The 11913-nt window shown below is 42.8% G+C and overlaps 1 protein-coding gene across 1 annotated transcript in view; it reads right to left on the bottom strand.

Moving 5' to 3' along the window:
* LOC138964576 (multiple epidermal growth factor-like domains protein 10) overlaps nucleotides 1–11913 on the bottom strand; it is a 39050-nt gene that overhangs the window by 2017 nt on the left and 25120 nt on the right. Inside the window, exons 5-10 of the mRNA XM_070336566.1 lie at nucleotides 6510–6611; nucleotides 5955–6074; nucleotides 3352–3456; nucleotides 2484–2612; nucleotides 1691–1828; nucleotides 1–317 (exon numbers count right to left, since the gene is read on the bottom strand). The exon at nucleotides 1–317 is cut by the window's left edge and continues 2017 nt beyond it. Coding sequence (XP_070192667.1) covers nucleotides 208–317; nucleotides 1691–1828; nucleotides 2484–2612; nucleotides 3352–3456; nucleotides 5955–6074; nucleotides 6510–6611 — 704 coding nt within the window. The 3' untranslated portion in view covers nucleotides 1–207. The remainder of the gene's footprint in view (nucleotides 318–1690; nucleotides 1829–2483; nucleotides 2613–3351; nucleotides 3457–5954; nucleotides 6075–6509; nucleotides 6612–11913) is intronic.

The raw sequence follows: 11913 nt of genomic DNA, 5'->3' as shown, positions 1-11913 counted from the left end.
TAATCCAAACCTAAAACAGCAGCAAGTGTGTTGTGAGTTCGACAGATTGACTGACTGAAGGTATTTATTTCGGTTCACGCGACTTGTTTCATTTTATCCTTACCAGTGTTTTTGTGTGTTTTGTTGGGGGTTTTTTTGGGGGGGGGGAGGGGGAGGGGTGTGGTGGGATGAGGTCGGGTGCAGTGGGATAGGGGTTAGGGGATAAGTTTAGTGTGGCAAACTGGTCAGCAAACACGCAGCGAGAAGTAAGATGGTCGAGACCAATGATATTTCAGCTGTGTTCCTGTTGTCATCAGTGCCATCGTCTCCGCTTTCTCCTGAAAGGAGACCCAGACAACAAAAGAAAATTATTTTTGAGATAAGGTATCAAAAGTGGCAAAGCTACTTTCCTAAGCTAGAAAAAAACACCAGGATTTGGCAAGTTATGTAGGCGATTTCATTGAATCAGGTTTCGTCTTAGAGAACTTTGTAAGTATAATTCAAACGAGGTTCTTCTGTGTCTGTGTGTCTCTTAGCTTGTTTGTTTCTTTCATTCTCACTCACTCACTTAATCACTAAATTATTCAATGAATCACTCACTCACTCACTTACTAAATTAATCCATCAATTAATTAAATAATCAATTATTCAGTGTATTACTTTCTTTAGTCGTTCTTTCTTTTTTTGTTGGTCTGTTTTATTTTCCCTTTTTGTATGGGGGAGGCGAAGTTATCTAGCAGAATCTAAAAACATCATAACACTGCAGGACAAAACGCTCAAAATTAATGGGCATATCTGCAATCATACTGTACGAGCTTATCTGCATGCCCATGCACTGTACGAATTTATCTGCATGCCTACTGTACGAGCTTATCTGCATGCCTACTGTACCAGCTTATCTGCCTGCCCACTGTACCAGCTTATCTGCATGCCCACTGTACCAGCTTATCTGCATGCCCACTGTACCAGCTTATCTGCCTGCCCACTGTACCAGCTTATCTGCATGCCTACTGTACGAGCTTATTAGCATGCCTACTGTACGAGCTTATCTGCATGCCCACTGTACCAGCTTATCTGCATGCCCACTGTACGAGCTTATCTGCATGCCTATTGTATGAGCTTATTAGCATGCCTACTGTACGAGCCTATCTGCATTCCCACTTTACGAGCTTATCTGCATTCCCACTTTACGAGCTTATCTGCATGTCTACCGTACGAGCTTATCTGCGTACCTACTGTACGAGCTTATTTGTGTACCTACTGTACGAACTTATCTGCCTGCCTACTGTACGAGCTTATCTGCAAGCCTACCGTACGAGCTTATCTGCATTCCCACTGTACGAGCTTATCTGCATTGACACTGTACGAGCTTATATGCATGCCCATTGTACGAGCCTATCTGCATTACCACTGTACGAGCTCATCTGCATTTCCAGTGCACCAGCGTATCTGCATAACCACTGTATAAGCATATCTGCATGCTAATTGTACGAGCTTATCTGCATGCCCACTGTACGAGCTTATCTGCATGCCTACCGTACGAGCTTATCTGCATGCCTACTGTACGAGCTTATCTGCATGCCTACTGTACGAGCTTATCTGCATTCCCACTTTGCGAGCTTATCTGCATGTCTACCGTACGAGCGTATCTGCATTCCCACTGTACGAGCTTATCTGCCTGCCTATTGCACGAGCTTATCTGCATGCCTACCTGCGACACACGACGAGTTGGTCGCGACGAAGTACCCAGTTTTACAGAGGCAGTAACCGTCATCGCACTTGGCCGACGCCGTGTCGGAACACATATTTCCGCTGTTGCACTTGCCCCCAACGGTGCCCTGACGACCTTCTGTGGATTACAACATACATCGACTGTACAATGCACGATAAACAAAACATGTGTGTGTGAGAGAGAGAGAGAGAGAGAGAGAGAGAGAGAGAGAGAGAGAGAGAGAGAGAGAGAGAGAGAGAGAGAGAGAGAGCGAGAGGGAGAGGAAGAGAGGGAGAGAGAGCGAGAGCGCGCATTTTGCCAATGTTTGGAACACATGTTACCGGTAATGTACTCAGTGGCACACAAAGGTACCCTGTAAATCTACTGCGGATAAAACAAAAAGAGTTGATTTTGTTTGTACAACTTTCGCCAACAAAATTGTTTTTGATTAGATGAGTGTGGGGCAGGTGGAGAGAGTGAATTGTTCTTGTTTGTGTAAGTAAGGACGGTAGCGAGAGAAGAATAGAAATGAGAGAGAGAGTGTGTAGACATTCTTACATTTTGCCAAACCGACATTGAAACCCGAAAAAAGTAAGAAAGGAAATTAGAAAGAAAATATAGCAACAACAACAACAACAACAACAACCACACAACAACAACAACAAACACAACAACAACAACAACAACAACAACAACAACAACAACAACAACAACAACAACAACAACAACAACAACAACAACAACAAGTGAACACAAAAAAGATGAAATTCATGACAAACAAGCACAAACTCACGGCAAGATCTTGCGGAATCCGAAAGCGTGTAAACTCCGCTGCAGACACAAGTATTAGAAGTACTACTGCATACCGCGCCAGTCGAACACATGTCTGGGTAGCCTTGGCATGACTGGTCCACTTCTAACACTGAAAAAGACATGTCACTTCTAGCATTGACACAAACATAAGTCCACTTCTAGCACTGAAACAAACATAAGTCCACTTCTAGCACTGAAACAAACATAAGTCCACTTCTAGCACCGAAACAAACATAAGTCCACTGTTAGCACTGAAACAAACATAGGTCACTTCTAGCACCGAAACAAACATAAGTCTACTTCTAGCACTGAAGAAGAAGAAGAAGAAGAAGAAGAAGAAGAAGAACATTTATATAGCGCTAAATCAAAAACTTTCGTTAAAAAGGCTTGCTCTAAGCGCTTGACATCTAAACTAAAACGTCATTCACACTCTTTACAATGATGTACAAGAACTTCATGTCACACTCTTTCATTCAATATAGCACCATTCACACAGTTGTTATTCTGTACAAGACAATAAGTTAGTCTAACATTTAGAATGTTCATAAGATGAAAACAAGAGAAAACCATGAAACAAACATAAGTCCACTGTTCGCACTAAAACAAACATAAGTCCACTTCTAGCACTGAAACAAACATAAGTCCACTTCTAGCACTGAAACAAACATAAGTCCACTTCTAGCACTGAAACAAACATAAGTCCACTTCTAGCACTGAAACAAACATAAGTCCACTTCTAGCACGGAAACAAACAAAAGCATACATCTATGTCTCAGAGAGAGAGAGAGAGAGAGAGAGAGAGAGAGAGAGAGAGAGAGAGAGAGAGAGAGAGAGAGAGAGAGTCTTACAGCAACGGCCGGAGAAACGGTCACAGTCCATGTCGAGGCCGAGTGTTGCATTCTGGCAGATGTCTTCCGAGTCGCACATTCCTCCAAGAGTGCTTATGACTTTACCTGTAGATATAACAGTACCAGATAATCCAAGAGTTAAACACTCACACACACACACACACACACATACACCACACACACACACACACACACACACACACACACACACACACATACCACTGCTCACACACACACACACACACACACACACACACACACACATACATGTATGCACACACACACATGCACACACAAGCACACACACACACACACACACATGCATACACACACACAAACATACACACACACACACATGCACACACACACACACACACACACACACACACACACACACACACACACACACCCAGGGAATGGAGGAAGGGAAGGGGAGGGTAGAAAATCATTACCACAGGTATCACTTTTATAAGTTACTTTTTACATTTAGTCAAGTTTTGACTAAATGTTTTAACGTAGAGGGGGGAATCGAGACGAGGGTGTGGTGTATGTGTGTGTGTGTGTGTAGAGCGATTCAGACCAAACTACTGGACCGATCTTTATGAAATTTGACATGAGAGTTCCTGGGATTGATATCCCGGAAAGTTTTTTTAATTTTTTTTATAAATGTCTTTGATGACGTCATATCCGGCTTTTCGTGAAAGTTGAGGCGGCACTGTCACGCTCTCATTTTTCAACCAAATTAGTTGAAATTTTGGTCAAGTAATCTTCGACGAAGCCCGGACTTCGGTATTGCATTTCAGCTTGGTGGCTTAAAAATTAATTTATGACTTTGGTCATTAAAAAAAAGAAAATTGTAAAAAACAATATTTTTTATTAAACGATTCAAATTTACGTTCATCTTATTCTCCATCATTTGCTGATTGCAAAAACATATAAATATGTTATATTTGGATTAAAAACAAGCTCTGAAAATTAAATATATAAAAATTATTATCAAAATTAAATTGTCGGCGCGGTGGACTGACGATGCTACGAGTATACGGTCTTGCTGCGTTGCATTGCGTTCAGTTTCATTCTGTGAGTTCGACAGCTACTTGACTAAATGTTGTATTTTCGCCTTACGCGACTTGTTTTTATATTTAGTCAAGTTTTGACTAAATATTTTAACATCGAGGGGGAATCGAAACGAGGGTCGTGGTGTATGTGCGTGTGTGCGTGTGTGTGTGTGTGTGTGTGTGTGTGTGTGTAGAGCGATTCAGACTAAACTACTGGACCGATCTTTATGAAATTTGACATGAGAGTTCCTGGGTATGAAATCCCCGAACGTTTTTTTCATTTTTTTGATAAATGTCTTTGATGACGTCATATCCGGCTTTTCGTGAAAGTTGAAGCGGCACTGTCACGCCCTCATTTTTCAACCAAATTGGTTGAAATTTTGGTCAAGTAATCTTCGACGAAGCCCGGACTTCGGTATTGCATTTCAGCTTGGTGGCTTAAAAATTAATTAATGACTTTGGTCATTAAAAATCGGAAAATTGTAAAAAAAAATACAAATTTATAAAACGATCCAAATTTACGTTTATCTTATTCTCCATCATTTTTTGATTCCAAAAACATATAAATATGTTATATTCGGATTAAAAACAAGCTCTGAAAATTAAATATATAAAAATTATTATCAAAATTAAATTTTCCAAATCAATTTAAAAACACTTTCATCTTATTCCTTGTCGGTTCCTGATTCCAAAAACATATAGATATGATATGTTTGGATTAAAAACACGCTCAGAAAGTTAAAACAAAGAGAGGTACAGAAAAGCGTGCTATCCTTCTTAGCGCAACTACTACCCCGCTCTTCTTGTCAATTTCACTGCCTTTGCCATGAGCGGTGGACTGACGATGCTACGAGTATACGGTCTTGCTGAAAAATGGCATTGCGTTCAGTTTCATTCTGTGAGTTCGACAGCTACTTGACTAAATATTGTATTTTCGCCTTACGCGACTTGTTTCTTACATCTACACAGCGAGAGCTTTGTATGCAGAGAGGTGTGTTGTGAACAACGTTATTACTTGGTACATATTTTTAAATATAATTATTCTGTTGTTGTGTTTCGTTTGTCAGTATGTTACATGCACCACCACTGCAATATCTCCATGTGAGATGATAAAGTTAATTTGATTTAATTCCATTTGAATTCGGGTCACCATCATTCTCATGACTGGCCATGCTTTTAGGCTACATGGGATAAGACTATCCCTCCACTTGTTCACTGCTTTCTGTCCAGGGTTGGAATCTTATTTATGAACTAATTTAATGATTGACAATAGTGTCGATTAGCAAAATAAATTCATATACTGTAATAAAAATTGTTTCCCACACTTCAATAGAAACTGTCAAACTGATTGTTTTTAGTATTGGACAAAGTGGAGGGGTGTTCTTATCCCAAGTAAAAACCTGTCCAGATCTGAAATAACCCGAATTGTTTACACAAGAAGGAATTTGCATTTAATATTGCACCGCTGCTTTTCCTAAGATGTTAAACGTTGCTTCGATGTCGTACTGTTTGTGTGCCGTTCAGTGACCCAATATATATACTTACTGCAGGCGCCTTTGTCACTTTTGTAAGGCGTAATGCACGTGCAGGTATTGTTCTGACACTCGGCTCCTGATGGACAGAACATCTCTGTGTTGGTGTCACACCTGTCTCCATTCTTGATCACTGTAATTGGTGTACAGAACATTATATAAAATGATATGATTATATGAAGTGTACCCACGGAGAAAGAGAAACACGGACAGGCATGCATACAGAGAGAGAGAGAGAGAGAGAGAGAGAGAGAGAGAGAGAGAGAGAGAGAGAGAGAGAGATGTAGAGAGAGAGAGATCGAGACAGAGAGACAAACAGACAAACAGAGAGACAGAGAGAGACAGACAGACAGACAGACAGACAGACAGACAGAGAGACAGAGAGACAGAGAGGGTGAGAGAGAGAGAGAGTGAGAGGGAGAGAGATGGAAAAGGGCGTACACACACACACACACACACACACACACACACACACACACACACACACACACACACACACACACACACACACACACACACAGATGCCATGGAGGCTAAGAGGGGATGGGGGGGGGGGGGTAATCCTCACCACAGGTAAACTTGTAGAAGTCACACTTAAGTTCCACGCCATTGTCATAACTCACACAGTCCGCGCCGTCAGAACAGTCTGCTCCTATATCCGCTTGTCTCCCTGAAACGCAGACAGCCAAGCAACATTAAAAGACGTTTTCATAGTCAAAGCTGAAGAACGTACGTTTAGGTGTAGACCATCTTGAGCGCTAATCAAGTTACCATGAATCCGTCCTGACTTCTGCATGGTACAAGAGATTCCCTCTAGTTGGACACTTACCCACAATCGACAGTCTGGATTCTTTCTGTGCCAGGATTTATTTTTGCGTGTGCTGACTTTATTATACACATATGGGTGCGTCTCAGAATCTCGTCCTCTGTTTGTGACATTATCACCAAAAGTAAAATATTCCCAGAAAACTTTGATAATACTATTTACACACTTCTCAGGGTGTACCTTTTCAGTTTAAACAAGAAAAAATATAACATTGCCTTTAGTTTGCCATATATTGAGCATTATTTGGACCATGTGTGCAAAATCACCCGTGTAAAATGGAAACAATAAAAGACAAAAAAACTGCCATTATAAGGCTGAAAACGACTTTTATTCAGTTATTATTGCTGAATCACAAGCCATTATAGAGTTCAATATGAAATGACTACATGCAAACAACAAAATAATGTTTTTTTCAAAGTTCCATGCATTCGTCAAAATTTCAAAATAAAAATGAAAATTAATTAATAATATCCTGATCAGAACATGTTGATACATGGCATTCATTCAGTCTTATTGACATTTAACCTTCACAATAGCATATATACAAAGATTTGTTGCTCTAAGACAAAATGTTAGAAAGTTATCCCAAAAGAATGCAAAATGGTCACCGATGTAACATGGAAACATCACTTTTGTAACAAAGAAACGGTAAATGCTTTTTCCCACAAACTTTACCAAATGAAGCTGATTTTGCAACCAGATTCTTCTTAGGTAAAATGCCAAACACTAAAACAGGAACAGAAAGAAAAAAAGCTGGACAAAATCAATCAAACTTTGCCAAAAAAAAGAGAAATATTAATGAAAAGTTCATCACCGACGTAACTCGGAAACGAACAACCAGACATGTATTATAAGGTTCGACATGAAGAATGCAAATGTTCAAAAGTGGTTCATTCAATTGTTAAGACAATAAACCAAAGGCATTGGTTACATATAGAACAGTTGCCACTTGCAGTTGATTAATTTATTTCAAAAGAGGTGCAGCAGGGGGCGTCACTTGATGACAAGCGAGAGCTGCAGCCGGGGCTGGATTCTGGGGTGCAGCCGGGGCTAGATCTTGAGGTGCGGCAGGGATCGGTGCTTGAGCGGGGGGAGGAGCAGCGTGGATTGGTGCTTGAGCAAGGGGTGGCACTCGAGGAGCGGCTGGTTGTTGAGCAATGGAGGGGGGGGGGGGGGGTGAATTTGGGGAAGTTCAGGTCGGAGGGCTTGCTTGTCCCAATTTCCTGCCTCACAACCATTCGAGCAAACGCCCACCCCAGACTGGCACGCAGCACAAAAGCATGACGGCAGTCGTGTGCAGAGCACATTTGGCTCCACGCACCTGATGCTGTGCAGAGATCGGGTGCCTTTGAGTGTCTTGACCACTCGACCTCTGTGCCTCTGGATGTCGGTCTGTGGCACCCAAAAGAACGACCAAAAGGAGTGGCCGTCGCACTCTCCATCTCCAGGCTGCTTGTTGAGCCTGCTTGTGAAGCAAAAGTCAAGAGATCTTTGGCGTTGTCGATGTTGGCCGCTCCTGACTTCACAGCATTTGTTCACGTTGAAGGGCCTGCACAGTCAAAATGTTTAATTAACTCATGCTCCCATACAGCATATTTAATCACTTATGTATTGCTAAAGAATAGAGGTTACAGAAATCTACGACTATTTTCTATAAATTGACTTAAACATCTACCCCTCTATGCTAATCCACTTTGTATTTTTAAAAGTTACTTAAATATCTAATCCTAAACCCGTGTCATACCTTTTTTTCATCAGAGCTGCTTTGACGGTAAGCCTTGCATGCCTCTTTATTTTGCGCCATGTATTCTTCCCATCTCTCTGGGTCAGTTTCTTTCATCCTCTGCTTCCATTCGCGCGTTGCTTCTGCTCCAGTTTTCCTTTTCTTAGGAAGAGGCGGTAGAGTTGGCACCGGAGGATCACGAAGCTGTATCCTCAGTCTTGTACTCTTACGCAAGGCCATTTTGCCTGTTTGAACGAAACTTATGACGTTTGGCTGTAACGTTTTACATTACGATTTTTTTCTCTCTTTTAATCATGAATTTTACGTCATTGTTTGCTTACATTCATTTCACTGAAGAAGGGCGTGGCCCGAAAGTCTTTGGAACTTGGTGTTTACTGTGGTTTTTTTTCTAATTGATAAAATAAAAGTATAAGATTTTTTTATCACTTTAAATTCAAAGTCATCTGTGCACAAACATCACTTTCATTAAACAGGTCTCACACAGAATGTAATCTACACCCACAAAATAATTGTAAATTAAGTAGATGTGCAACGCCAAGGCACTGCATACCCCAGCGAAAGACAAACCTCTCTCTCTCTCTCTCTCAAACACACACACACACACACACCCAAGTTACACACGTACACACATACACACTCACTCACACGCACTCACTCACTCTCTCACACACACTTCACTGTACACAAAAAACACACCCCCATACGCACATATAGACAGACGGACATACACACCTTTACAAACAAACACACATACACACACACATACACTTACGCACACGCACAAACACAAACCAACCCACCCACTCTCTCTCTCTCTTATACAAACAGACACACACCCACACAAACACACACACATGTACATACGCACGAATGTACGCAGCACACACCCACAGACACACACACACACACATTGACTCACACAAATCTCATACACACAATACACACACTCATACGCACATACACGGTTGGCCTAGTGGTAAGGCGTCCGCCCCGTGATCGGGAGGTCGTGGGTTAGAACCCAGGCCGGGTCATACCTAAGACTTTAAAATTGGCAATCTAGTGGGTGCTCCGCCTGGCGGCTGGCATTATGGGGTTAGTGCATGCTAGGACTGTTTGGTCCGGTGTCAGAATAATGTGACTGGGTGAGACATGAAGCCTGTGCTGCGACTTCTGCCTTTTGTGTGGCGCACGTTATATCTCAAAGCAGCACCGCCCTGATAATTATGGAAACAAACAAACAAATACGCACATAGACAGACGGACACACACACCTTTACAAACAAACACATATACACACTCATACACACACAAACATACACACAAACTCATGCACACACACACATTCACACACACACACACACACTCCGGTTGGTCCGGTGTCAGAATAATGTGACTGGGTGAGACATGAAGCCTGTGCTGCGACTTCTGTCTTGTGTGTGGCGCACGTTATATGTCAAAGCAGCACCGCCCTGATAATAGCCCTTCGTGGTCGGCTGGGCGTTAAGCAAACAAACAAACAAACACCCACACACTGTACATACGCACGCACACACACACACACACACACACACATTGACTGACACAAATCTCATACACACATAACACACACTTATACGCACATAGACCGGCACGGTTGGCCTAGTGATAAGGCGTCCGCCCCGTGATCGGGAGGTCGTGGGTTCGAACCCCGGCCGGGTCATACCTAAGACTTTAAAATTGGCAATCTAGTGGCTGCTCCGCCTGGCGTCTGGCATTATGGGGTTAGTGCTAGGACTGGTTGGTCCGGTGTCAGAGTAATGTGACTGGGTGAGACATGAAGCCTGTGCTGCGACTTCTGTTTTGTGTGTGGCGCACGTTATATGTCAAAGCAGCACCGCCCTGATATGGCCCTTCGTGGTCGGCTGGGCGTTGAGCAAACAAACAAATACGCACATAGACAGTCGGACACACACACCTTTACAAACAAACACATATACACACTCATACACACACAAACATACACACAAACTCATGCACACACACATTCACACCCACTCTCTCTCTCTCTCAAACACACACGCACACACACACACCAAGTCACACACACACACACACACACTCACTCACACGCACTCACTCACTCTCTGACAAAAAACTTCATACACACAAAACACACACCCATACGCACATATGGACAGACGGACATGCACACCTTTACAAACAAACACACATACACGCACACACATACACTTATGCCCACACACACACACGAGTACAGACTCATGCACGCGTGCGCGCACACACACACACAAACACACAAACAAATACACACACACCACACACATACGAGTACAGACTCATGCACGCGTGCGCGCGCACACACACACACACACACACACACACACACACACACAGTAACACTAACACATACACTTATGCCCACACACACACACGAGTACAGACTCATGCACGCGTGCGCGCACACACACACACACACACACACACACACACACACACACACACAAATACACACACACCACACACATACGAGTACAGACTCATGCACGCGTGCGCGCACACACACACACACACACACACACACACACACACACACACACACACACACACAGTAACACTAACACATGTGCACAAAATGAACACAAACACACACACTGCACGAGAGAGAAAGACTACGGGGAGGCATGACGTCATGAAGCATTAATTGACGTCAAAGACTTTCGACCGTGACGTATTCTTCTTACGCGAGCTTTATCCATAGACTTGGAAACTACGGAATTTCTACCCGTCCAATGCGGCCTGGGGTGGCGTTTGCTGAAAAAATGGGGGCGCCTATTTTACCCACCGTATTTTTGTTAGTATGGTCCCCATTTTTGAGAAATGTGCACACCGAATAATAATAATAATAATAATACGAATATTTATAACGCGCACATATCTCACCAGCAGGCGACTCAAGGCGCACATACACTCGTTCACACACACGGAGACTTAAAGTCACTAGCACACACACACACCATCAAACATTAAAATATGTACAGTTATTCAGGGTGGGATGGGGTGGGCAGTGTATAATGCATGGATTATTTGGAAAAAAGGAATGTCTTGAGTGCAGATTTGAATGATTCGAGGGACTGTTGTTGCCGGAGGGGGAGAGGTAGTGTGTTCCATTGGCTAGGTGCTTGGAAAGAAAATGAGCGTTGACCTGCTGTTTTGAGTTTGGTGTGGGGGATGTTGAGCTTGAGGGAGTCGGCAGATGATCTGAGTGTTCGTGAAGGGACATAGAGAGAAAGAGAGTCGGAGAGATAGGCAGGGGCGAGACCATGGAGGCATTTGTAGGTGAGAGTGTTGATTTTGTAGGTGATACGGGCAGGAACGGGCAACCAGTGGAGCTGATTTAGGAGG

Source organism: Littorina saxatilis, linkage group LG4, assembly GCF_037325665.1.
Source record: "Littorina saxatilis isolate snail1 linkage group LG4, US_GU_Lsax_2.0, whole genome shotgun sequence".
NCBI classification, from domain to species: domain Eukaryota; kingdom Metazoa; phylum Mollusca; class Gastropoda; order Littorinimorpha; family Littorinidae; genus Littorina; species Littorina saxatilis.
The sequence above is the reverse complement of the archived record's forward strand: the minus strand, read 5'-3'. Positions and strand labels throughout refer to the sequence as shown.